General features: G+C 51.9%; 13 protein-coding genes across 13 annotated transcripts; 7 read left to right on the forward strand and 6 right to left on the reverse strand.

Annotated features, from left to right (window-relative positions):
* Window positions 1-81: 81 nt before the first annotated feature.
* Z517_10039 (uncharacterized protein) lies at window positions 82-675 on the reverse strand (the record flags this gene model as incomplete). Its single annotated transcript, XM_013425947.1, has 1 exon — window positions 82-675. One exon carries the CDS (start codon window positions 673-675, stop codon window positions 82-84), a length of 594 nt encoding a protein of 197 aa, XP_013281401.1.
* Window positions 676-1233: 558 nt separating this feature from the next.
* Window positions 1234-2050, forward strand: Z517_10040 (uncharacterized protein; the record flags this gene model as incomplete). Its single annotated transcript, XM_013425948.1, has 2 exons — window positions 1234-1417; window positions 1572-2050. The coding sequence occupies 2 exons, from the start codon at window positions 1234-1236 to the stop codon at window positions 2048-2050; spliced, it is 663 nt and encodes a 220-aa protein (XP_013281402.1).
* A 262-nt stretch (window positions 2051-2312) lies between these two features.
* Window positions 2313-4527, reverse strand: Z517_10041 (uncharacterized protein; the record flags this gene model as incomplete). The annotated part of the gene is made up of 4 exons (XM_013425949.1): window positions 2313-3555; window positions 3671-4067; window positions 4140-4222; window positions 4295-4527. 4 exons carry the CDS (start codon window positions 4525-4527, stop codon window positions 2313-2315), a joined length of 1956 nt encoding a protein of 651 aa, XP_013281403.1.
* A 347-nt stretch (window positions 4528-4874) lies between these two features.
* Window positions 4875-5988, forward strand: Z517_10042 (uncharacterized protein; the record flags this gene model as incomplete). The annotated part of the gene is made up of 4 exons (XM_013425950.1): window positions 4875-4938; window positions 5035-5315; window positions 5393-5560; window positions 5623-5988. 4 exons carry the CDS (start codon window positions 4875-4877, stop codon window positions 5986-5988), a joined length of 879 nt encoding a protein of 292 aa, XP_013281404.1.
* A 736-nt stretch (window positions 5989-6724) lies between these two features.
* Window positions 6725-9747, reverse strand: Z517_10043 (uncharacterized protein; the record flags this gene model as incomplete). The annotated part of the gene is made up of 10 exons (XM_013425951.1): window positions 6725-6859; window positions 6956-7265; window positions 7352-7848; window positions 7940-8146; window positions 8209-8507; window positions 8573-8767; window positions 8818-8839; window positions 8895-9483; window positions 9592-9617; window positions 9682-9747. The coding sequence occupies 10 exons, from the start codon at window positions 9745-9747 to the stop codon at window positions 6725-6727; spliced, it is 2346 nt and encodes a 781-aa protein (XP_013281405.1).
* Window positions 9748-10729: 982 nt separating this feature from the next.
* Z517_10044 (uncharacterized protein) lies at window positions 10730-12781 on the forward strand (the record flags this gene model as incomplete). The annotated part of the gene is made up of 6 exons (XM_013425952.1): window positions 10730-10919; window positions 10979-11279; window positions 11338-11481; window positions 11541-11687; window positions 11751-12145; window positions 12243-12781. The coding sequence occupies 6 exons, from the start codon at window positions 10730-10732 to the stop codon at window positions 12779-12781; spliced, it is 1716 nt and encodes a 571-aa protein (XP_013281406.1).
* Window positions 12782-13518: 737 nt separating this feature from the next.
* Z517_10045 (uncharacterized protein) lies at window positions 13519-14094 on the forward strand (the record flags this gene model as incomplete). Its single annotated transcript, XM_013425953.1, has 1 exon — window positions 13519-14094. The coding sequence occupies one exon, from the start codon at window positions 13519-13521 to the stop codon at window positions 14092-14094; it is 576 nt and encodes a 191-aa protein (XP_013281407.1).
* Window positions 14095-14273: 179 nt separating this feature from the next.
* Window positions 14274-15328, reverse strand: Z517_10046 (uncharacterized protein; the record flags this gene model as incomplete). The annotated part of the gene is made up of 4 exons (XM_013425954.1): window positions 14274-14458; window positions 14580-14811; window positions 14920-15087; window positions 15143-15328. 4 exons carry the CDS (start codon window positions 15326-15328, stop codon window positions 14274-14276), a joined length of 771 nt encoding a protein of 256 aa, XP_013281408.1.
* Window positions 15329-15869: 541 nt separating this feature from the next.
* On the forward strand, window positions 15870-16902 carry Z517_10047 (uncharacterized protein; the record flags this gene model as incomplete). Its single annotated transcript, XM_013425955.1, has 2 exons — window positions 15870-15910; window positions 15993-16902. The coding sequence occupies 2 exons, from the start codon at window positions 15870-15872 to the stop codon at window positions 16900-16902; spliced, it is 951 nt and encodes a 316-aa protein (XP_013281409.1).
* Window positions 16903-17440: 538 nt separating this feature from the next.
* Window positions 17441-19335, reverse strand: Z517_10048 (uncharacterized protein; the record flags this gene model as incomplete). The annotated part of the gene is made up of 2 exons (XM_013425956.1): window positions 17441-19116; window positions 19224-19335. The coding sequence occupies 2 exons, from the start codon at window positions 19333-19335 to the stop codon at window positions 17441-17443; spliced, it is 1788 nt and encodes a 595-aa protein (XP_013281410.1).
* A 556-nt stretch (window positions 19336-19891) lies between these two features.
* Z517_10049 (uncharacterized protein) lies at window positions 19892-21930 on the reverse strand (the record flags this gene model as incomplete). The annotated part of the gene is made up of 6 exons (XM_013425957.1): window positions 19892-20021; window positions 20105-20560; window positions 20631-20983; window positions 21069-21570; window positions 21625-21800; window positions 21859-21930. The coding sequence occupies 6 exons, from the start codon at window positions 21928-21930 to the stop codon at window positions 19892-19894; spliced, it is 1689 nt and encodes a 562-aa protein (XP_013281411.1).
* A 722-nt stretch (window positions 21931-22652) lies between these two features.
* Z517_10050 (uncharacterized protein) lies at window positions 22653-23184 on the forward strand (the record flags this gene model as incomplete). The annotated part of the gene is made up of 2 exons (XM_013425958.1): window positions 22653-22889; window positions 22999-23184. The coding sequence occupies 2 exons, from the start codon at window positions 22653-22655 to the stop codon at window positions 23182-23184; spliced, it is 423 nt and encodes a 140-aa protein (XP_013281412.1).
* A 44-nt stretch (window positions 23185-23228) lies between these two features.
* Z517_10051 (uncharacterized protein) lies at window positions 23229-25179 on the forward strand (the record flags this gene model as incomplete). Its single annotated transcript, XM_013425959.1, has 5 exons — window positions 23229-23537; window positions 23602-23637; window positions 23694-23774; window positions 23826-23950; window positions 24525-25179. The coding sequence occupies 5 exons, from the start codon at window positions 23229-23231 to the stop codon at window positions 25177-25179; spliced, it is 1206 nt and encodes a 401-aa protein (XP_013281413.1).
* Between the last annotated feature and the right edge of the window lie 450 nt (window positions 25180-25629).

The raw sequence follows: 25629 nt of genomic DNA on the forward strand, positions 1-25629 counted from the left end.
CTTAGAGTATTTAATGGGTCGAGAAGACCTTCTAGGAAGTAGCACCAGACCTTACGTACCATCAATGGCATGCTTCTAACTTCAGCCTCGAGCATCCTCAGGTACCTTGGCATCGAACCCGTTGAGGATCACGCTGACATAGCTATAAAATCCCGTATAATGGATGACGGCTGCTGCGCCGTCCTTGCCCAACACCTGCACCGCCTTGTCGTAAATCGTTTGGTCGAGAGGCCCCGGCTTGCCCAGAGCGGTCGCCAGCTCGAAAACGGTTTTCCCTTCATCTGTCAACGTGCCGGGACATCTGCCTGTGTTGATCTCTTGTAATTCGGCCTCGGTGATCCCGGCCCGTTGAGTGGCGATGATATGGTGCGCGTACTTTTCATAGGCGGCCTGCGTGCGCGACCCCACCACCGCAATCGCAACTTCGCGGCCATACAGCGACAGGCCGGGGATCGTCTGCAGGGCTCTGACGATGGCCTGGAACGGCCGCGCCACTTCAGGATGATGGAGCAGGATTCCGTATGGTCCAATCAGGGTGCCGTCGTCGAGAATCAGCCGCGGCGACCGCGACGGGGAGTGGTAACGCGCTTGGATGGATTGGGTGAAGTCGTCGTGCAGTGATCTTTGATCCTCGGTGAGGTCCGAGGTTGGAATCAGGCCCAAGCGGTTCGACATGGTGGTTTCAACAAGCGGGGGACGATTCTGAGCCAAACGTCGCCGAGAAAAGAGGTAGAGGCGCAGGAGATTAGCGGCGATGACGGCTTTATCATACAACTCAAGTTCTTAAAAGAGGGTAAGAGTAAGCTTCGTAACATAGCGCGAGGAGGCCAATGACTTCAGCCGCACGGCGAATGATCGTCGGTTAATCCTCGCTTCGACTGTCTCATGATGTAGCGGATGGGATGGGGCCCCAGAGAAAGCATCGAGGAGGCTGTGGAGTGCTAAGGAGCCAGCACCAAAGATTGGGGTTGGGGTTGCTTGGTGCCGGTTAGCGAGGCTGCGCGGGCGCCGAGCTCCATGAGGTTGAAATCCCGGGCCTCCGATTGGGTGGTCGGACGTCGACATCCTCGGGGCTACACAAATTGTGTCTTTCCGATTCCACCGTGACCATTACACCACGACAGCCGAGGATGAGCGGAAATTGATATAATCAGGCTCAATATACGATGTGACACTCGGCTGAGGAAGCTTCAGAACGAGAATCGCCAACGTGACCCCGACAGATACGACAAGATGGCTCCCGTGACGGAAGTGGCTTTCCTCCCCCTTCGGCCAAGCGTCGACATCAATGACACCTCCACGTCTGAAGGCAAAGTCATGGCAAACATGGTCGAGGTCGGCAAGCACGCGCCCGGTGTCCAGAAGAACTATTGGGGCATAGAAGAGGAGAATGCGGCGCACGTTCACTTAATGCTAGGTAAGTACTTTAAGCACCTGGGCTGCCTGTCGACAACATATTTGCGTTGCGTTGCGAATTCACTACCTCCCTACCCTATCGAGATCCTTCTCAAATTGGCTGAACTGACGATTGGATTGCCGCCGGTGGTGGTGGTGGTGGTGGTGGTGAATAGATTGGGACTCTCTCGAAGCCCACAAAGCCTACCAAGCGCGCCCAGAGTACCCTGAGTTCCTGGCGGCCGCGCGGTCGATGGTGAACCCTGAGTCCACGTCGGAGGCGTTCCACGTATCGTTTACTCCCCATCCACCGACCCCGGCTCTGCAGGCACCCGTCACAGAGATCCTTCGCGCCTATTACCCCGTCGACCAGGTGAGCACGGAGGGCGTGGCATTCGAGGCCGATCTACTCAGATTATTGGGCGCCCTGCGCGCACACGGCGTGCCCGGCTTCTCGGGCGAAATCTCCTCGGGCTGGTCGCTCGAAGAGGTCGATTACGAGAGTACCCCGAGCAAGGTCTTCGTGGCGTATATTGGCTGGGACAGTGTGCAAGCGCACGTCGATGCGACCAAGTCGGAGATCTACCAGGCAAACCGGTTGAGTCGCTTGCCCAAGGCTATCAAGGTCGCGCACGTCAAGGTCAAGTCGCCATAGTGTACTGGACCGAACCGGACCGTAATGTGGGTGTGTCTGCGTGTGTCTGCAAATTTTGGGTATAGCATACAGAAACTATATACTCTTTCTGTGTCCATGTATACAAACCCAGACCCGACTCTCTCTTTCTGTGTATCAGGCAGACCTTGATCTCTTATGCGAGTTCCCGATTATCCTGGATTCAGCGCTACTACTGCTTCAAATTTGCTCAACTGTTACCCCTGTATCTCTAACCCTGTCATCTCAAATGCTACTACACCAACTACCGCTGGAACTCTCCCATATTCTCATACTCGTAGTTGGTGCTCTGGGTGGACAACGTGCCAATGCTCGAAAACGTCTTCGGTGCCGTTGTAACATGTACACCGTTTGATCCGTCGTCACCAGTCCCAGCCTTAGTCTTGGGCTCGACATGGCCAGTGATCGTCCGTAGGATCTTGGTGGCATCCTCCTGACTAGGAGTCGTGTCCCCTCTCCATGCCACGTGTCCATCTGGTCTTACAAGGACGAAATCCCGCTCCCACAGCACCCTGGCATGGTCTTCTCCTTGGAGCTGCACACGTTTCAACGGCAATCCGATGGCGGCGGCTGCGTCAACAAAGGCGTTGCCTGTGTTTTGTTCGCCAGACGGGGATGAAGAGGGGCTTGAAAAGTCGACCAGAGTGAACCACGTGCCGTAGAGGTCGTATATCGGTGAAGTGCCGTCCTTGAGGAACACGTGAGGAGCACGACTACCCGGATATGTGTTCGGAGTGTACCTCGAGGGAACCCACTCCGGCAGCGGCTCTCGTGCGTCGACGATCAGAATCCCTGATTTGTAAATCTGGCCCATTTCGATGCCGAAGTCCTTATTCTCCCCGTCGTGCTCTTGATAGTGCTGATGAACAGCGTCGCGCACGGCTCGATTCGATTCTGCGTCCAGCTCAGACAGACACCCACGTGCTCCCAGCAGCTCAGCAGCTTTACCATGCACCTCATTGTGAACTCCAGAGCGCTCAATCGAAGTCAGGGCAATTGGTCGACGCTCTTCCTCGTATGAGGATAGCAGCGCTGGCCCGCCCCACTGTTTGGTTGTCGCTGCCAACTTCCAGCCCAGGTCGAAGGCGTCTCCCAGTCCCATGTTCATGCCGTAGCCCCCGGTCGGAATGTTCTGATGAGCTGCGTCGCCAGCCAGGAAGATACGTCCCTTGGGGCTTCTAAATGAGCGAGCAATTGCAATGCTCGGTCTATAGGTCGACCTGACTAGGACCTCGTCGATGGTGATGGGATACGGCGCGTTCCATCCGCCAAGGACCTGGTACACGGCATCATGCGAATCAATCGTCTCGTGGTCCTGTCCGATGGGGATATGAAGGTGGGTTGTCCACGTGTCTTTCTCGTCTTGCGCGATGATGGCCCCACGAAAGCGACCCTCGTCGAGGAAAAAGATGTGCCAGAACAGACCCTGGCGATGGAGGTGGGTCAGGTCACGAGACTTGAAATGGATCAAAAGGGTGTACGTCGGCCTGTATCAGTAATAGCAGTCAACAAATGAGAGACAATCAACAATCGATGAATGGATGAACCTGGGGAGGGAATTTGGGAGAAGGGGGGGAGGGGGGAAGGGGGACGAGAGCATACACTGGTCCGCCATCTAGGGGGATTTGAAGACCACGCCGAATTCTGCTGGATGCACCATCGCACGCTGCCACAAACTTGGATGAGATATACGATGTCCGGCCTTCTGCGAGGTTGGTTGCAGTGGTCACGACACCGTCATCGCTCTCCTCGGTCGCCTCCACCTTCCAGCCAAACCTCATTTCGATCAACGGATCCTTGTCGCACACACCCTTGAGCCAAGCTTCAAACACTGCTTGAGAAAGGCGTTGGTAGGGTTCCAATGGCAGACTGCCGTCGTTTGAGGCGGCAATGATCTTGCGATACTCGTTGACGCTGGGATGAGGCCATTCGGAGATCGGTTCTGGTTCGTGCAACGATTTGGATATCTTGACACTGCTTGGGAACTCGGGCGGTACACCTTGTGAAAAATCAAGTTTAGTGAGAAACGCCTTAGTGAGTGTTTCGAGTTGGAAGTTGCCAGTTTTCGCACCTTGTTTGCGCAGTTGGTTTGCGAGCCCGATTTTGCGAAACAGTTCCATCGATCTCGCGTTGGTCAAATCCATTTTCGGCCATCTCGAGTAGCATTTTATTTTAGCAAAAGAAGTAGAAGTACAAAAATCATGCATGGGACTATTGGCGGCTCACCTTGTGGTCGTTGCGTTGCGTTCCAGGACGAGGGATTTAATGCCATAGAAGCTCAGTACTTTCGCCAACACCAATCCCACGGGTCCGCCTCCAGCGATAAGGACACGGTCATCCTCGAGCACTTCCGTACGTGCTTCAAGTTGATTGCCATTCACGTGCCCGTTCTGATGAGGTTCTGCTGCATGGTCTTGGGAATCAGAGGCATCGATACCAGTGGCAGACGAGATCGCCATGATTTGCAGCTAGATCTACCCTTTCCTAATACCGGTGGACTGAGTAGACCGACAGAAGAGAATAGATGTAAGATTGCTGTATATTCGATCCATTAAATTTTTTCGCCCGGTAAAAGATAAGGCTTCGACTTGAAGGGCGATCGCATCAATCTAGTCCGGTTCCAAGGGTGTTGCTACCGGGCCGAGACCCCTCGACTCCTGCGCCGCTCCAGACAGCACATGCCTCCCGAGAGGGGCGGCCAATATAGAATCCGCAGGCCCCTGTGTTTTGTGGTATGATAATAGAATATGATCACTAGAACACGAGAGGGACTCTTACGGTCGTTGTTCCCGCAGACTTCTGTGAAATGTCTCTAATTCAATTTCCAGAGAATTTCCACTCCTTGCGAGATCAAACCGTCGTCATTACAGGTAGGAAGGACCGTTGCTTGCCCGAGATATTCCATCTGACACATAAAATACCTACACATATGAGCCTTTCGGCCATCTGCTAACGCAAAATCATAGGCGGAGCAAGTGGAATTGGAGAAGCCTTTGTTCGACTTGCCTGTGAGAACGGAGCACACGTCGTCTTTGGAGACCTACAAGACGAGCTGGGCGGCAAGGTAGCTCTGGAGACTGGGGCGACATTCGTCAAGACCGATGTTTCCAAATACAAGGAGCTGCTGCGACTGTTTGACGAAGCGTACAAGAAGCATGGAGCTGTGGATCATGCCATTGCCAATGCGGGCATATATGAGCCCAAGGGCCTGTTCGACCCGTCGACAGATCTACAGAGCCTCGACCAGGTTCGTTGGTTCGTCCTCGACGCGAACTCAAGCCTCTCTCTCCTCCCTCGTATTTGCCGGGCTCACAAACTGCACAGGAGCCACCCACTAGCATCGTGGACGTGAACTTGCGCGGTGTGTTATTCTTTGCCCACATCGCAGCAGTCTACCTGCGGCAAGGCGATTCTGCGCATCGAAACAAGTCATTGACCTTGGTTTCGTCGACGGCTGGAATCTTATGTCCAGCTGAGACGCCTTTGTACAACGTACGTTTGCCCGCCCAATACATACATACAAGGGATGTTGTCTGTTGACCCCTTAAAATTAGACCACAAAGTCCGGTGTGTTGGGACTGTCACGCAGCCTAGCGGGCTCTCTCGCGACTACACACGGGATCCGTGTCAATGGGATGTGCCCATCTGTCACCGCCACCCCTTTGTCCGCGCTGCACGTTCTCCCTGTCTTTGAGTCTCTTCAGCTCCCTGTCAACTCATCACACGACGTGGCAAAGGTCCTGGCTGGATTGTGTATTGGTGAGGAGTGGAATGGTAAGATCCTGTACGTCGAAGGAGGGAAAGCCTGGGACATCGAGGAGGGACTGACTCGCACGAGACCCGAATGGCTCGGCGCTTCTGTTCTCAAGACGCTCGACAAGATCACTGAGTACCGAGCGCAAGCTAGAGATACAAAGTAAAAAGTAAAAATGGCAAGTTTGTGTTTGGAACGGCCCCTGCTGGATTGGGACCATCACCTCATCAGAAGAATCCGGGAGCTTAGTGAAGGTTCGGCTAGCCACGAGTGGACATTCAGTTTGCACCTGAAAGAACCAAGTGGCAAAAAGTCTCCTACAGTGAAACACCTCCTCGAGCACCCTCGAATCAATCTGCAAAAAATGAAAAAACGCAAAGAGCCGGGGGGTTGAGTCTCCGGGGTCCTCAGCCACTCCGGCCCACAAGCTCCCGGAAGCCGGAGTGGCTGACCTCCGACTCTTCCGAGCCCTCCGAGCCCCGAGTTCCTCTCCAGCTTCGCAACATGCACGGGTCTAAGTCGGTTGAGACAACCGAATTATTCGAGTGCGGGTCTCTGGCAACTGAACCGTGCAGGAAGGCAAGCAACAGCCTACCTAGTGCCCACGGGTACGTGCAGTTCCGAGTAGGAGTGGGTATATGTATATTGGCAAAGTCATCAAGTGGCAGTGGAAGGATGTTGGTCCTTAATTGACCGCAGACCAGACCACGGGAAATCTTCCGCAGCAAATACCGGACATTGACAACGCGAACCACGAGGCCAGAACGCAAGGATGATTCGCCTATGCCCTCTCGAAATTTGAGGCTTATTCGACCTTCCTACATAGTCATATGACAACCATTACAAGATTGAACTTTCTGGGGGGGGAGGATATCGAACACAAGACTTGAATGATCTACCTACTACTTGCTGATGGAAAAGTCGATCGAGCCATCCGGCAAAGTGTCCATTGCCATTGACGAGACTTGAGTCAGGGAGGGCAGGAAGCAGACTAAATTTTCCAGGCCTATTTCGTTGACATCAAAATCTCCGAATTCCTGTAAGCAAGAATAGAAAACGGTTAGCATTGAAACCATGACCAAGAAAAAGGCGACTGATGTAGGTGCTCTGTAAAAAGAAAGGAAGAAGCTTACCTCGTCCCATGAACATAGATCCATCCCGTCGTTGCCGTTGGTTTCGAGTCCGGCTGTCAATGCAGGTAGGACTTCACTGCCGCCTCTGTGTGAACCCTGCGCTTTTTCCGTAGCATTCTGAGCAAGTTTTACAATGTCCTTTGTGAAGGGAAAGCGCTTGGTCGATGTCGTAGCGTAGTCTAAGTATCCAAAGTACCCGGCAGCCATTTGCAGTAGACCCAGATCGGAAGGGATAGAGGACCGAGTGGGATATTTGAGAATGTAGACGAACAGATTGATCATGCCTACAATAGGATACAAGAAGAGTTCCCTGCATAGTAGTACATTGTTAGAAAAAAAGGAGGAAGCGCAAGAAAATGGGAGAAGGGGGAAAGGAACTGGTAAAACGACACTCACCACGCTGGAGCTGCCGCGGAAAGATGCAGATATTTCGTGGTCAGTATGATGTTTCGGGCGGCTTCGGCAAGGATTTGTGTGCTTGCGTCGATCTGTGGATTCAGGTCGACATCTGAGCCAGCCTCCAGCCGTGTCAATTCCCAGGGGTAGGCGAACACTGAATGTATTGCTGCCAAACTTCCGTGGTATGCCAGGTGTAGATAAGTGATGTGACTCATCTGTAGGTCTGGAGAAGCCAGGACTGGCTGTGAGCGTCGGAATCGTAAAGTCGCTGGCACTGTGTCGTACCAGGACTTGAGTCTTTGGTGAATTTCGTTGACGGTCTCGATTGTTTTGCTGGGTTTCCGTCGACGAGCTTTTGCCGCGGTCAGTTGATCAATGATGGAAGATGAGATTTGTGCATGGCGGATAACATGGTGGAAGAATTCTGTTTTGATCGAAGCCTGTCCGTCAACGGGTTCAGGAAAGTGGCAGTCAATGTGATCGTCGTTGATCATCTGATGGAATTTGTGAGCCGTATACTCAAACCTCGACCCGGAGGCGAGAGACAAAGGGGGGAGTGGCAGTTGGCCAAGGCGCAAAACATACTGATGGGCGGCAAGCTCGGTATGCAATATGTTTCTCATAGAAGTACATGGTCCAGAACAGCCGGCTTCGAAGGGCTATCTCAGCCGCTGAGAGTTTGGTCGTCGCGGGCGGCTGTAGATGGAGTCCCTTGGACTGAGCCAGACGTACCGTGGTACTGATGAGCATATATTCCAATTTCGGATTGCCCATTCCTTCAACAAAGAGGGACTGCAACGACAGAGTCAATGGTTTTCATCCTTACATCCTTGTGGGCGACACGCACAACCTACCATGGCTAAGAGCGCTTGCACCGCGGAAAGATTCGATCGAAAGTAAACCAGCTCGGTGTGAACTGAGAGAGCATTTTCAAAGTACTGCCAGGATTTCCTTTGCGCCTCCGCCCATGACTCTGGCACTGTCTCTCTATAGGTGGACGCTCTGCAGCCAAATGCATAGACGACATTGCGCAGGGCGTACCATGCTGGATCGTCCCCAGACGCAGAACCCAGAACATGAGCGTTTAGGCGCGCTTCGAAAGACGCTCGATCAACGATATCAAAGGCCGATTCGAAGGCATGGTCGAAATATGCTGAGGAAGCCTTCATTAGCAGTGAGCCAACCAAAGACAACAACGGGGAAAAAGTTCCCACGCACCTGCGGCATAATCTCTGGCACATGCGAGGTCTGGTTCCGGCACTCTCCCACGTTGCATGGACGTTTGCATCTTCAAGTCGCGATATACCGTACTCGTGAGCGATGCGGCACTGTCTGTGAAACCCGAGACGCCAATCTGCTTGGACACCCATTCTGCCGCAGGATTGCTGCATATCGACAGATAGGATCCAGGTCCTGTGGATGTTAGTGGGCGATCGCTGGTATGGAAGGGGGAGATAAGAGACCGTGAAGTTCTTCCACTGGGCTCTAGTAGCAGCATTAGCTTGTGTGGCATATATCCACCCACTCCGAGATCACTAACCGCTGGCTCGTTTCCGTCGTGTACTGACGTTGTGGCATCATGAACTTGAAGTGCCTCTGTGCTACTGGGCGTCTCTTGGAATTCGAGGGGACGGAGGGTCGGATTCGCCTTCCGCGTATCGGGCGGGGTGGCTGAAGGTTGATATGTGTTTGTATAGCTCGAAGCAACAGCGATATGACCATGTGGAGTCAGCGTTGCATCTCTCGCGTCTCTGTCGTCTGAAGTTGAGTTACCAAATGGTATCTGTGAGTGCTGGAAAGGCGATGCAAGATTGCTAGCGAATTGATTCCGGGTCTGGGTCTGGGTCTGAGTCGATATGGATCCCATGCCAGACGGTCGATCAGTGCCTATACATGTACCGCTGCCCAGCAATTGTGTGCGCTCATACTCTGCATCCAGGCTTTGAGGCTCCGAGGACACATTTGCCGTCCAAGTACTGCCACTCTGAGCCTCCGTTGAGGAAGACGAGGAGGGTTGCGTTACAGGCACAACGATGCCAGCCTGGCGTAAAAGGTCTTCCGCCTTCTCGAGTCGATCCTGGAGAAGCCGTTGGACTTCTTTCGCTTCTCGTGGCTTCCTTTGGATCTTCCTGTTGGAGGGAGTAAAATGGCACACCTCACCATGAGACTTGGGAAATCATGAGCCGTTCTAGTTACCCGTCTGAATCCCATTCTGGAGGGATGAGGATGTTTCTTACCTCACAATTTCGACACGGTGCTTGTCCTATACCTGTTAGTCCGGGCGACGGAATAACCAGCAGCCGGGTAGAGATACCAGTACATCTGACCTTCTTCAGCCGACAGTAATCGCATGCCAGCGTAGACTTGGGGACTGCTTCTTTGGCAACTGGCATTGTGCCGAGGCTTTGCCTTTGGCCTTTTACAGAGGAAGATCCAGCGACGAGTGTATGATACCGTCCACGTTGGAAGAGTTGAGAGGGGGGAGGGAGGGCGATATGTTGTTTGGTAGAGCTAACTACCTGCAAAAGAATACTTTACAGATATAGTGGAGTGATTCTGGAATTATTTGGCACATTGGCAGATGGAAGAAGGACTGTGAGGTTGCAACTTGCCACTTAACTGGCGGATGATGGGGGATGGAGGGGCAAGTGGTCCAGACTCATCAGGTGCTGGTAGTGGCACCCACCCAGGTGGTGGGCACCCAGTGGGAGTGGCAACGAGTAGTAATCATGACCTAGGCGTAAGGCTCCCTGGGACTCACTAAGCCCTGGGGCACCTGCACGGGTCTTTACCTGTTAGTTTGGGGTAAGGCACTCGAGGACTGCTGACTAGACCAAGTGTAGCTTGGACATCTACACCTAGGTGACCCTTGAATTACCCCAGAGCGCACGTACTGCACCGCCAAAACGCAGCATGGACTTGCGAAGCCAACACACGCCTAAAGGCACCGGCCCCTTAGTACTTACACCTTCGTACTTAATCCGGAATGTTCCTGGATGCATATCGACTTCATCTTTGCCAATGTATAAAAAGAAGACCTCTTCGGAGCTCGGCTGGATGGCCTCAGCTGGAACTCGCCCCACCGGGTCAAAAATTTCTCTACCAGCTCGAATCGCTGACTGGCTCGGTGCCCCGTGGGGCCCCAAAGTAGACAGCAGCCGGAGGAGGTGTCTTCTCCGAGACTGGACCTTTGAAAGCCTCGAGCATAATTTGATATGGTTCGGGGCCCGGATACCTCTAACGCAGGTCTAGGTCTTTATTGACGCTCCAATATCTCTTCAGGTGATGCCTATCCTCATGCATGCATCTCTGTGGAAACAATCCCTGGCAAACACTCCCCTCAACTTTCAATCATAGCACTCAAGCAACTCCATGATGGAAGAGAAGCTGTCAAAGCAAGCAAGTGAGGTGGGAACAATGGAACAACAGCTCGAAACGACGACCAAGGACAAAGACGGCGAGCATGAGCACAACGTGGTCATCAAGGGCGACGACTCGGATGGGAAACTCGACTGGTCGGTTCGTGCCTTTGTGGCCTACCTCTCGCTCTGTTTCGTCTACACTGGTATGTATCATGTCCCGCATCAGTTAGTGACGAAAACATCATGCTAACGATTCTGCCAGGCTCGCAGATGCCGCTCTACTTCTGTGCTGGGGGTACCAGTTACATTATCGAGGACATCGGAGGCTCAACCACGAGTTCCTGGTTACCTGTGGCATACACCCTTTCAGCAGCAATTCCCATCCCCTTCACCGGCTATCTTCAAGACATCTTCGGCCGGCGCCCCATTGCTTTGGCTTCGACGGTGTTGGTCATAGTTGGCTCGATCATCATGGGCACCGCCCACAGCTTTGGCCAAGCCGTGGTAGCCATGACACTTTGTGGCATTGGCGCAGGTGTCGCCGAACTGTCAGCTCTTGCAGGGTCAGGACGAGCCAATGTCGAAATGCAAGAGACAAAGAAAGCTAACACTCTCATCCAGTATCACCGAAGTTGTTCCCATTCGAGCAAGGGGCTATAGTGTGGCAATCATGACCGCCATAGCAACCCCCCTCGGGCCATATGTTCTATACTGTCAGCTCCTAGCTACAAGGGCTACCTGGAGATGGGGATTCTGGATTGTCTGGTATGCAATAACAGCGTACTCTTCCGCCACTTCCTTCTATGCTAACAACTAGATTCCAGCATATACCAAGGTATCGCACTTGTCGGAGTCGCATTGCTTTACTTTCCGTCCAAGCATTCGAGGCTGGTCGGTTTGCGTCGACGGGACATCATCAGAGACATCGATTACATTGGCGGGCTCTTGTCGTTGGCAGGTTTGACTCTATTGTAAGTTTTTGCCGTGTGTATGCCCTTCATAGATCGGCGACTAACCTTGTCGTGTCTTCCTAGGCTTGTGGCCTTGCAGAATGGCGGCTACCTCCACCCGTGGAAGAGTGCTGCGGTCCTCGCCCCCCTGATCACCGGTATCTTCGGCCTCGTGGCATTCGTGGTATGGGAAATGCGATTCGCAAAGGTCCCAATCGCGCCGCCCGAGCTCTTCCGGCGTCGCGTTATCCGGATGGCCTTTATCATCTCCTTCATCGCCGGCATGAACTTCTATTCCCTTACCAACTTTGCCCCGACGTATTTCAGCAGTGTCTATCCAGCAGACCCGATTCTGGTCGGAGGTAGAGGTGCAGGTATGCCAACAGCTAACATTTTCGGTGCTGTGTTTGGGAACTGGTTCATTTCGCGGTTCCCCAAGTATGCGAGATGGTCGATAGCCGCGTCTTGTATCACAATGAGTAAGTTGACCTTGACCTTTATTGCTAGTTGATAATCAGTCTCGCTTTTACCCTCGTTGATCTCCGCAATAAGAGTAAGCTAACGGTGTTACAAAAGCTGCCTTTATTGGGAGTATAGCGGCTGGCAATCCAACGAATCCAGGATTTGTGACGGCGGCAACCGTCGTCGCTGGATTTGCAGTTGGTGGATTGATTGTGCCGGCGGCAACCATCGCGACCATTGCTTGTCCAGACGATATGATTGCCACCACCGCTGCGCTGACTCTGGCCGTTCGTGCGATTGGCGGATCGATTGGATTTACTATCTACTACAACATCTTTGTTAACAAGCTCAACGCCAAACTTCCAGCAGAGATTGCCACTTATGCGATTCAGGCCGGACTCCCTGTCGACTCAGCGACGGAGTTCGTCACTACCCTCCTGACCAATCCCGCCAGTTTGACCACTGTCAACGGGGTCAACTCGACCATCATCGCTGCTGGGGCTCTAGGCAGCCAATGGGCCTTTGCAGATTCGCTGAAGTACATCTTTTACACCAGCATCCCGTTCGGCGTTTTGGCAATCGTCGCCGCCTTCTTTTTGGGCGACATCGTACCGTACATGACTAACCGAATTGTTGCGACTCTCAATCACTGATGAAGAGAATGAGAACCTAGAACAATGAAGATGCACGAGGTGGGAAAGGAGGACTGTAGTTGGAGTTGTGGAACATGCATGCATTTCTATGGCTATGGCAGAATACCCTGTACCATGCGGCCAGCATGATCAAGAAGACAGACTCCGCATATTCGGCTATAGTCGCACCAGATATGTACAAAGAATACAAGTTACAATAGTGAAGTTTTCATTTTTTTTCATTTTTTTTTTTTTTCAATATCTCTCTAAATGGCATATCATGAAGAAGGTAGTATCGAACTTTCATAACGTAGCCAGCAAACTTAAGGGGAGGTGCTCCGACCCAAACTCAGACCGGGTCGGATGACTACTGGCTCTGAATGTTTTGTCCGCCAACTTCTACCCGGAAACCTTGGCTGCAGCTCGGGCAACGGAGATGTATATAGACTTCTTCGGAACTGAACCTCAGTTGGTACCAGGAATCACGAGACCATATGGACTCACATGATTTCTCGGCCGCGCCAGGTCCTCGTCCTTTAGCTAAGTTCGGAAGGCGGGCTTCGAAATCGGCAGATATAGATACCTCAACTATACCGTGGATCCTAATTTACTACATCTAAAGCTTACTTCTACCCTCTACCCTGAGAAACCCGAAGTAAGATTTCCTCTGTGTTATTCTATTCGAGGAAAGGAAAAAAAAACAAAACAAAGAAAACCCGTCTTCACTCTCATCCAGCTGCTGTGTTGATAGCAACACCATGTCTCCCGCGCAAAAAGCTCCGGCTCAGGCTCAGACCAAATCGCCCGCTCACTTAGTTCACGTCGTGTTCCGGACCAACAAATACAATACGATGGTGCAATACTACAAAGACTTCCTCGGCGCACATGCCAGTTATGAGAACGACACGCTCTCGTTCCTCCGATACGACGACGAACACCACCGGATCGCCATCATCAACACGCCCGACGCGCCCGACAAGGCTCCCGGCTCGATCGGCATGGACCACATCGCCTTTGCATTTGACACCTTGGACGATCTCGCCCTCGCGTATCGTCAGCGCAAGGCTCTCGGTATCCTACCGTCTGTCTGCATCAACCACGGGCCCACGACGAGCATGTACTACACCGACCCGGATGGTAACAGGATCGAAACGCAGGTCGATAATTTTGACTCGGCGGCCGAAGCTAGTGCGTTCATGGCCAGTCCGGAGTTTGCGCAGAATCCTATTGGGACAGACTTTGACCCGGAGGATCTTTGTCGACGACTCGAGAGCAAAGAGGATCATAGAGTGATTAAAAAGCGAGTGGAGATTGGTGCGAGGAGCTTGGGTTGAACCATTTAACCACTTAACTAAGTCCTCTTACTAGGACAGGCCTCCGGCGGAGAAGGGAGGGAGGGAGGTCACTGGTATATGGATTTTTCTTCCGTCAAGTGAGATGATCACATTGCAAGATGTCAATTATTGAGTCTCGACTCCTTTGTTTCCGTCGTTTTACATCGAATACTTGATATTTATGTACTGGCAATAAGGCCTTGTATTTCGGGCGCTGTGTATTCCAACACGGACCCGGAAACCTCCCTTGATGCCTTGGTGACGGCGTATGCATAAGCCCGACCAACAACTTCAGGCTTGGACAGCTCGTACCCTGCAAAAGCCTTTCTGTAATTTGCCGCATCCTCCTGTGACCAACCCTCGTCTGCAGAGAAAACCCGGTAAGTGTTTAATGTTTTGTGTGTGATGTAGAGCCTACAGGCAACCAGGGATACACTAGAGCGAGACGGAGATATTTAGGGGGAGGGGGAGAGGGTTTGACTTACGTGCCCCGTTCATCAGGTCTTGCACCATTTTAGTATCGCATAGGCCCGGTGATAATCCCAGCACGGTCAGCGAGGGCTCTTCCAGGTGGAGCTGCTTGGCTTCGAAGGCCACGGCGGCTTTGGACACACCGTAGAACCCCCAGCCCGCGAAAAGAGCCTGCTGCCCGGCGGCGGAAGTGGTGAAGATGACTTTGCCGTGAGTCTGGCGGAGATGTGGAAGTGCGTGTTTCAACTGAAAAGTCGAGAATTGTTTAGTTGGAGTGAGACAGCAAACTCAAGCCAACCAGGTCAGGAGGAGGGGAGTTGATTTTGTGGTACATTGTAGAGAGTACCAGCTTACCGTGTAGAGGTGCGACATGAGGTTGACCTGGATGGCTTTCGTCCATTTGTCCGGGTCTGAATTATGCAGTCGGTGACACGGTCCAAATACTCCTGCATTGAGGCAGACTCCCGTCAGTCCACCAAACCGGTCGACCGCCCGGCTTACTGCTTCGATTGACGTTTTCTCCTTTAGACAGAGTTGTTATTTTGGGGGTTCTGCCAGACTAGAGCACCTTATTTACCTGAGTGATATCCCCCACAACCACTTCAAGCCGATCAACGTGTGCTGAGCACAACCTCTCCAGATTCCCCTTGGCGATGTCGCTGGCCACTACGCGGCCGTCAAGTTCTGTGAGCAAGGTGCGAACAATTTCGAAGCCGATGCCGCCGGCAGCACCGGTTACCAAGACAATCGGTCCAGTAGCCATGCTCGGAATTTTCACCAGCCCGATTACTGGCAGCTCAAGCAACAAGTCAAGAGCGGATGAAACGTTTCTTGATGTTGTTGACGAGGCCAAGGTTCGAAGAGGTTGTTGACCCACAATTCCGGGCGTCCACCAAAAAGGCGATGAAAAGGTTGTTTCCTCCACGGTCCGCGGTTCATGAAATGGTGACGGAGAAAAACACAATGTTAGTCTCACTAGTTATGTAGGCGAGGAATAGGCCATGGTAGGGGAAGAGAATATACACACAAGGGTTCTTTATACAATATGAAAAAACAGCTGGCGAAATTCGGACAGTCGAGCGTGGTTGTTTGCCTTCTTGTTGGCCGTGTTGGGTGAAGCCCGGAACTACAGCTAGTATCCGGCCCGAAGCTGGAGACAGTTTCAACCGAAGTATAATGCAAGGAAGGGGTTGTGTCTTCATTGATATTGTTACATTGGATACGTCTGTTGCACTACGTTATATATTATACATCTTTTCACCAGCTAGATTTTATATAGAGTGATCTAGGCTAATACATGCACGATGGTAAGAATTGAAGGTCGAACCTTCGTGGTCTCAGGTGGGTGAGTCAAAAAAGATTTCAGCTTCCTGTATTCCATTTTGGATACAGTATGTCCAGTTGTATCTGACACAGGTCTCTCTCAGTGCGTCCGGCCTGGGTCTCGGGGCTGTACATGGGATAATCAAATCAGGCGGCTCGGTTGCAATCCTGGACCAAAACGTATCTGCTGGGGACCAGATCGTCAAGGACCTCACGGCAGAGTGTTGCCGATTCTATCAGACAGACGTGTCATCAACCGACAGTATTGCCGCCGCTGTTTCTGCTGTCAAAGAATGGACCAAAGCCAGTAGGCGTCCACTCGGCGGCGTGGTGACAGCAGCCGGCATTGGCATCCCGACCCCTGCAGTTGACCAAAGCGGGCAGACGCCCCTGAACATTCAGAATTGGGACAAAGTCTTCCAAGTCAACGTTCGCGGCAGCATAGACCTAGCTACACAGCTGCTGGTCGGCTGGGCCAAACCCATGATCACTACAAAAAGCGAGAAGGGATCAAATGCTCCAGGATCTGGCGAGCAGCAAGACGACACGGACCCCGACCCTGACCATGACCGGGGCGCAATCATCTTTGTGTCATCAATTGTAGCGTTCGAAGGCACGTCGGGCATGAGCGCATACGCCGCCTCAAAGGGTGCCATCATCGGCGCCGTGCTTCCACTGGCAAGGGATTTGGCCGAGTACGGCATCCGCGTGGTGTCCATAGCCCCCGGTGTGTTTCAGACACCACTGTATGCGCGGCTTCCGGAGCTTATTCAAGCACAAAATGAGGGCGCTGTGGTCTTCCCGAAACGTGCAGGAGAGCCTGGCAAGGACTTTGCGGCGCTCGTCAAGCACATTTTCGAAAATGTTTATATCAACGGTACGACGTTGAGACTAGATGCAGGTATGTGTGCATGCATAAGGCTCGAGTGGATGGATCCAAGCATTACTATTACTAACATTGCTCATCATAGGGCTGCGTATGCCATGGCAAGGCGCATGAATGATAGGAAATAGGAGTGCAGGGCGAAATCGAGAACACGTATCAGCTACTAGTGACGTGGACTTCGTGGACATGTCAGTGGGTTCCTTGCCCCCCCTCCCCCCCTCCCCCCGCGGGGGGTGGCCAAAAAACATGGTATATAAGGCATTTCTCTTGTGCCTCACTGGCAGCAACTGGCATGCTCTGAAACAAGCACAGTATCGTGTGACATTTTGTTTCATAAAGATAGGAATAAGTGTATAGGAGAAGTTGGGGAATACTTTGCCCGCGGTTTGCGGCTCTGTTTCCGTTACGCGCTTTTCAAGATTTCAACGACAGCGGCCCACTCCGAATGGGTCTATACCTATACTTTTTGATCGGCTATAGCTGCCTTGAGCCTTGGTACAAAACACATGTTATTCAGCTTTTTCAATGGATCACAGGTGCCATTCCCGGAACACTGAAAGGCTCTATTCATCGCTACTTAGAACCAATGGAAACAATCGCCATTCCGACTTTGCTCACACTTGCCTTAGATAGTCCATCCCTTCTAACCGCAACAAGATCAATGACTCAATCCTGACCCAGCCGACCGGCTAGATGCAGTGCCGCGATATACCCAAAGGTCATGGCTGGGCCGATACTACTTCCTCCACCCGGGTATTGGCCTCGCATTATACTATTATTGTCGCAACCCACGGCGTAAAGACCCTTGACGACGCTGCCTTCCTTGGATAGCACTTGAGCGTTCTGGTTGGTGGCCAAACCATACATGACGCTCACGTTCCCTGGGTACAGAGGAAGAGCATAAAAGGGTGGCTTGCGAATCGGTCCCAAGCTGGAGTTCGGTTTGACGGCGGGGTCGCCGTAGAATTGATCGTAGGCGTCTTCGCCACGATGGAACTGAACATCCCTGCCCGTCTTTGCGTACGTATTCATGTCCTCCACTGATTGTTGTAGGTTTGCTACTGGGATCTTGAGGGTCTCCGCCAGCTCGGGGATCGTTTGCGCCTTGATCAGATAGCCCTTGCGCAGGACGTTGCGGTTCCAGTAGGGCCACGGCAGCGCCATGCCCATGCCGTAGTTGCGCAGATGGTCCGCGTCGGCGATGTAGTAAGCCTTGTTGATCTGGAGGGAGTGCATTTTCTTGACAAAGTCCTGGTAATTTCGCGACTCGTTCTCGAAACGCTTCCCATTCTCGTCCACGATGAGTGATCCCGGCTTCGTCCGATCGCCCGCAAAGTGCGGGAGACAGCGCGTGCGGTTGTCGTCATACTGAAGCACAGAGATCGGTGCGTAGATGGCATTGTCTTCGTTGGGTGGTGGGAGATATCCTCCGGCCTCGAGGCCCAATCGGATCCCGTCTCCCAGGTTTGTCTTTGGCACAGCACTCCAGTCTTGAGGCACAAACTCCTTACCTTCTTCAGACCTGCCGAAACCTCCAGTAGCAAGGACAACGCCTTTGGAAGCCTTGATGGGAATCTGCTTTTCTCCATTGGCAACGGAGAGAAGCACACCCACGACGCGGTCGTCTTCCATCAGTGGCCCCGTCACTTCAGCTTCAGTTTCCAGCGTCACTCCTAATTCGATGGCAGTGAGGAGCAAACGACCAACTAGAGCGTTGCCACCGACCATGAAGGACCCTTTTCCATAAACGAGCAGGTCAAGAATCCAGTTGGCACCTTTCTTTGCCGTGTGGACCAAGTTGGATACCGAGCCAAAGGGATTTTGCAGAATTTCCGTCTCCAAGGGGCTCACCTGCATCGACCCAAACGCCTTCATGCCCTGTAACGTATAACGAACATTGCACAACTCCTGGCCAAGCAGTCTGCCATTGAAGTCGACTGGTATGATTGTACGACCTTTGGACGCGCCTTCAAGATTTGGCCGGTAGTCAGGCAGCGTAGTTGCTTGAAATTTGACGGCGGTATTGGCTTCCATCCATTCCACCATCTTTGGGGCCGTATTAAGATATGCTTCGATGTTCTTTTCCGCACTCGCAAAATGCGTAGGACCAAGAACACTGCGCAGATACGTCTCGGCGGCAGTTTTGGTGTCTCGAACTCCTATAGTAGGCTGGTACTTGTTCACTGGGATCCACGGAGCGCCTCCAGAATAGGCCGTCGTCCCACCGAAAAACCTCGTCTTCTCGAGCACCAGGACCTTCAAGCCATTCTGGGCCGCGGTAACTGCGGTGGTCAGCCCCGACGCGCCGGATCCCAGGACCACTACGTCGTATTGGAGATCAGCTGAGAGTCGCTGCAACCGAATTTTGTTAGATATAATTTCAGTAGTCCTTCCAATTGTCCCAGGCTACGTATAGAGAGAATAGGGCGAGAGAGGCGAGTGCAAGTACATGCCTCGTCAAAAGTGGTATTCAACCTCTTTCTGTTCGTCCGCCAAAATAGCAGTGACCCTGCGACCGCCGTACTCCGTTTCAGCTGGGTCCTTGATGCCGCGAAATTCATAGTTCGGGTGTGGCTTTTTTCTGAGTTGTGGCGGTCATGGGATTTGAAAGGGTTCGCACGGACGTGCTGTAAATGTTTTGTTGGCTCTGTGACCTCTTCAGGACCAGAGGCAGTATGGACCAGGCGCTTTGACGCACGCGGTATTCTAATCCCTGGTCATTAGGGTAAAGAAGCTTCAGACATTGCGAAGAAGTGAACGAAACGGAGCAAACATAAAAACGTCGAACACAAGACCGAATCCGACCAACCGGGAGATCCTACTGTGCCGAAAAGGTGGAGTATTCCTCACATATCCAGACACCTAAATGCCCGGGACTGGGTCTCCGAAATCCAGGGGGAAGTACCTTTTGCTGGTTTGACTTTATTTGCATCGTCTGCAGGAACAGAAGTCGACGTGATACGATGCGGTTATTACGTGGAAGTGATTCAAATGAAATGGCCAGCGGTGACTATCAGACAGGATAGAATCGAACCACTCAAAGGAAAGGCTGAAGGGAGCCAATGAGCAAGAGTTTAGATATTAAAATGCTTGATTTCTCTATACAACAAGGATCTTTCAGTCGGAAGCAGTGGCTACGGACACCACTAATGGCAACTTTGTTAATCCGAAGAACGCTCTTGTTTCTTCGATGAAGGCTCTCTTGTCAAAGCCCGGCGCAAGCTCGAAGTCAAACGCTGGTATAAGTCTGCACAATGCAACGTTAGTCAAAGTTTCTGAAGTCCAGCTCTATGACCTGAAAGGGGGGTTTGGAGACAAAATCCAACATACTTATACAAGAACAGCCGGATCTGTAGTAGTGCCAGCGGTTTCCCGATGCAAGAATATGTGCCCAATGAAAACGGCATGAAGGCTGTCGTGTTATGAGCACCCTCGAACCCAGAGCCTTCGATCCACCGCTCCGGGATGAAATCCCATGGCTTTTCGAAGTTGCGCGGATCGTGGTGTACTGTCCAGGTTGGCACACTGACTTTGGTGCCCTCGGGGATATTGATTCCGTTAGGAGTCATTATTCCACCTGGTGTGTTAACTACCCTCTGCATGCCATTCGGACCAGAAGGTAACAGTCGTAGGGCTTCGTTGATGCAAGCGTTCAAATACGGAGCTCGCTTCCAGTCTCCGAGCCTTGCAGCCTCGAATGGTTCATCTGGGGAGAAAATCGTGCGACACTCCTGTCGCAGTTTTAGATATGCTTTCTTGTCGAGGAGCAGCCAATACATAGCAGAACTATGAAAAAGAATCTCAGTTTCCAGTATAATTTATCGTAGGGGAAGGACAAATCTGGGGAGGACTGTACGTGATAGCAATACTCGTGGTATCGCTTCCAGCGGCGATGACCAACCGAGTTTCGGAAGCTAGGCCATGGGTGCTCAACTTGTAGGCTGGATTTCTTTCCCCGGCCGACATCAAGAAACCGAGGACATCAATCTCAGCAGAGCCCTGGGTTTGCATCCGTTCCGACAACTTTTCTTCGCTAAAGGTTTTGAATTGCTCGATCTGAGCAAGTTGACTCTTTTTGAGTGGCAAATATGCGAAAAGCGGTTTCACCCAAGATACTTCAGCTAGGGAAGCAACATGCTGCAACGTTGCATGGATGAACTCGACATAGAAATGGCCCTTTGCATTTTGAACCGCGTGGAAGTCGACATTCTGGCCTTGTCAGAGAACAGGATCACAAAGTTTCTTCCTGCTGGACTCGGTCATGATGATTTCGCGGGGATGCAGAAGGACTTACAAAGGCAATCTTGCCAGTGGTATCGACCAAAAGACGCTCAGACCACAGGGCGAGATCAACTTTCTCTCTTGATTTCGCGGCCCCTTTGAATTGCGTTATCAGCTGTTCCAGGATGTTCAATATACGGCCTTCGTACACTCTCAGAGCTCTGGGTGTGAAAACCTCATCCCAGATTTTGCGCTGAGATTTATGCTTGTCAAAGTCGCGAATCTCGATGAGCGATTGGACCACGTCCGAGTTCAAGTCCTGGTACCACGGCCCTTTGGGAAATCTTGACTTGTTGCCATGAATGATTGGGATGAAGCTCGGATCTGCGATGGAGATTTCATTGGGACCTATGCGGACGAAATCACCCAGCTCTCGATGTTGCTTCATCATAACGTGAAGAGTGGTCCCACGGTTAGCATCGACGTAGTGTCTCCATTTCGTGAGGGCCCGCAGCTTTTCACCCGGAAATTTGCTGAGAGGACTGAGATAGAGCCGATAGAATGCAATCGAGACACTAAGTCAGGTTAGCATGCTACAGTCCCGGCGTACTCTGGCTCCCAGTTCCTACCCAAGCGTGCAGAAATACAAAAGAACCGCTTTCACCGGAGCCCAGACCCTGATGTGGAAGACCGCAAAGTTGGTGGATAAATTACTCCAGACGAAGAAGAGCACGCCCAACCCTGCGGACTGGAGCAGGAAACCAATGGCAGTAGGTTCAAATCGCTTGTAGAAGACATGAGCCAACTAGCTCCAGGTTAGATATCGCATCGAATGCCAACAGTGCAGAGAACCCTAAACTTACAAACCCCAGCGCCACGGCGACAAACCCGACGTGCTCATGCTCGACAAAGGTCAATGTGCGTAACACTGTCATTCTGAGAATCCGGGATCGAATGGAATTGACATCAGAATTGCGACAGAAGGATTTGAATCAGATCCTGGGAATGACAAAAGGCCTAGAATGGTTTCATGTGGCCTGGGGATAAAGTCTCCTTGGTGCCTTCCTTCTCCGGATGCGCCTCTCTGCAAGAATCTCTTCCCCAGACTTCGGGCTTCGGAGGAGTGGCGCCAATGTGGAGCGGAAGACTGTCTTGCCCACTCCGATTGGCTCGGAGAGAAGCCCTTTTGCCCCGAGTGTGTCCCCACCCCGCGTTGTGCATACATGCATTGTTGTGTTGGAAGTTTTCGGAAGAAGAGAGAGCTTCCTAGAGCAACATGACTACAGGCTCCTTATGTGGTCTCGCACGGTAAATTGACGCTAGCAAAAAAGCTCGCTCTAATGCCCCGGAAAGCTTTCCATACGACTAAATCAAGCCGGTCTCTGACACCGCAGCTACTAGATGGCTCCCTTACTGACCCGCCGCGGCCTTAAGGAGCAACATGAAGTGCGGATCCACGAGCCGAATACCCCCGGAGGAGGAAACTGGATCCCAAGACACATTTGACCTCCACCAACCAGAACTATGCAGGTGCAGAGCGACTTCTGTCGACTCGTCGCTCATAAATCTGCCGTCAGGGCTACCAGGGTTAATTTCATGAAGGCGTTAGCACTACGGCGACTGCTTTGAGCTTGAATAACATTTCCTCGAGCACGAAATGGCCAACGTTGCTGCACCACGCAAGCTATGGCAGAATGCTGATCCGACGCAAACAAACATGGACAAGTTCCGTCGCCAGATTAACTCGAAGCGACGACTTGCGCTGAAGGACTATGCAGAACTCCATGCATGGTCGATAGACCCTCGTACAGCATCCGACTTTTGGGCTGATATCTTTGAATTCGAAGGCCTCGCGAAACATGCGCTGCCCATCAAAGGCTCGGTGCTGCCGCAGGTAAGCATGCTCCACAAGCCTCGGTGTCGATAAACCGACCTTAGTCCGGGGAGCAGCCATGTTTCCGCCGCCGCATTTCTTTCCCCAAGTCCGCATGAACTTCGCGCAGTATTTGTTGAATGTGGAGTCCTTGAATCCCATTGCTATATATGCCGTGCCTGAAGGAGCAAAGACCGTACGAGCTATCACGCGGCAAGAGCTATGTGAACAGGTCATGGTGATAGCGGACGTTCTGAGGCAGGCTGGTGTGAGAAAGGGAGATCGCGTGGCAGCCGTCCCATTGTGGCTTGTCTAGCCACCTTGAGCATTGGGGCACTGTGGTCAACTTCATCACCAGACATGGGTACAGAGAGCATCATGCAGCGGCTCGAGCAGATCGAGCCCAAGATTGTCTTCTTCGAAAGTTCTGTGCATTACAACGGAAAGCTGCGCTCCCTGACCGAGAAATACGAACAATGCCTAGGCCGGCTTCGAAAGGTGGCTGATTTCAAACGCGCGGTGCTTATCATTCGCGATGAGCCCTATTCCAAGGAACAACCCGACAGCACAACCTGGGGTCGCTTCTTGAGCACAGCAAAGGGCCGTCCACTGACTTTTGAACAACTGCCTTTCAGTCACCCTGGATTTATTGTATATTCTTCTGGAACGGTGAGTTCACATCTTATGCTTTTTCATCGAGTACGTCATGGACTTTTGACTGAGAGTATCACAGACCGGCGCTCCCAAATGTATAGTTCACAGTGCGTGTGTAAGTCAATCAGAAAGCATCACGCGAGAGCTCTGGAGACTGACGCGTGATATAAGGGACTCCTAATGCAAGTCAAGAAAGACTACCTTCTTCATTTGGATGTGCGCCCAGGCGATACAGTGTACCAATATACCACGGTAAGGGACATTCCTGTCGTGCCGGAAGTGATAACACTGACAGCAGAGCAGACTGGATGGATCATGTGGGCAATGGTTCTATGCGGTCTTTCTTACGGAGGCAGTGTGGTCGTATATGATGGCTCTCCGCTGTATCCGGACCCGTTGGTCACCCTTCGCCTGGTGGAGAAGCTGAAGTACGTATGAAGCAGAAGACCTAGAGATCGGTACAGACCACAGTCGCTGATATCGCCCCCAGAATATCCTTGTTTAGCACATCTGCCAGTTCTTGACCGATCTACAGGAGAGAAACATTTGCCCTAGTACGTCTGTTACTTCCCAAAGGTAGCCTTCATACATTGACACTCTCACCTTAGAGCAAACCAATGATCTTAGCAGCTTGCGAACTGTATCTTCGACGGGCTCCGTCCTTCCAGCAAGGGTATGCGAATGGTTCTACGATGCCGGGTTTCCTGACACAGTGCATCTTATGTCTGGCAGTGGTAGCACAGACTTGGCATGTTCTCGTAAGGACCACCATAACATCCCAACCGATGCTTCTAAGGTCTAATTTTACTTTTCTCCAGTCGTCTCTAGAGATCCCACCAGTCCTGTCTACTCGGGAGAGATCCAAGCCCCCGCCCTGGGGATAGCGATAGACATACTCGACAGCGCCAAAGATCACCCCATCTCTCTTATAAATACTGGAGTGCCTGGCGAGTTGGTTTACCGTCAGCCATTTACGTCCGAGCCTGCCGAGTTCTAGGGCAGAGATGGGAAGACTAAGTATCAGAAGGCATATTTCGAGCGATTCGGAAACAATATCTGGACCCAAGGCGACTTTATTTCGGCGTCGCCCGTATCAGGCGGTTTCACCATATTAGGCAGAAGGTCAGTCTTTCAGGAGGGAGGGAAACCGTTTCCTTCGTCAACATCCCCAGGCTCAAATGGATCGTTAGTACATATACTAACCGAGGAAATACAATCCAGCGATGGTGTCCTCAATCCCTCCGGTGTACGATTCGGCTCGGCGGAAATCTACCAGGCGATTAAGAAATTCACAGAGTTCGAAGAAACTATATGTATCGGTCAGCGTCGTCCCCAAGATAACGATAAGGCTGTGATTCTGTTCGTTAAGATGAAAGGCTCACAACATTTGACAAAAGCCCTGATCGTCTCCGTCCGCTCGGCCATCTCGACTTCACTGAGTCCTCGCCACGTGCCAAAATTCATTTTCGATGTTCCGGAGATCCCTTACACCATCAATGGCAAGAAGATTGAACTTGCAGTGAAGCAAATCGTCTCTAGCCAAGTCATCACGCCATCAGGGGCCGTGATGAACCCCGAAAGCCTGAAATTCTTCCAAAGATTCGCCCACGACTCGTACTTGAAGCAGAAAGTGGAAGAGCCAAAAAACCAGCTTTGAGCGGTTGAGTTTCTTAATCCTATCACTTACGTATTTTTTTTGAGGATGGAGACTGCTTGAGAAGACACATGTAAAGGCAAGGAGTCGCTGATAGAAAGAAAACCCATTGTTGATATAGGAGTCTGGATCTTGAATGGACGAGCAAGATTGGCACAGTTTAGGAGACTGACATGTGTCACAGCGGTTTGTCTCGTTCTCCTAAATCGTGCCCGATCTTTGTCATCCGCTCAATACAGCTTTTACGCCCATGGACGGAGATCGCAGGAGTAAGGAGGGTTGCTTGACGATATGTGCTGTTCTTCACGTCCTAACGTGGGAGAATTCGGACTCGCCAGCTTACAACAATTTCTCATGAATGGGTTGTGGGAGCTCCGGACGGCGTCATAAGAAAATAGACCTCTAGATTGACCGGGCCAATTTTTGCCATTACCATCGATCCCTACCATCGTA

This window comes from Fonsecaea pedrosoi (assembly GCF_000835455.1).
Source record: "Fonsecaea pedrosoi CBS 271.37 unplaced genomic scaffold supercont1.6, whole genome shotgun sequence".
Lineage (NCBI taxonomy): Eukaryota > Fungi > Ascomycota > Eurotiomycetes > Chaetothyriales > Herpotrichiellaceae > Fonsecaea > Fonsecaea pedrosoi.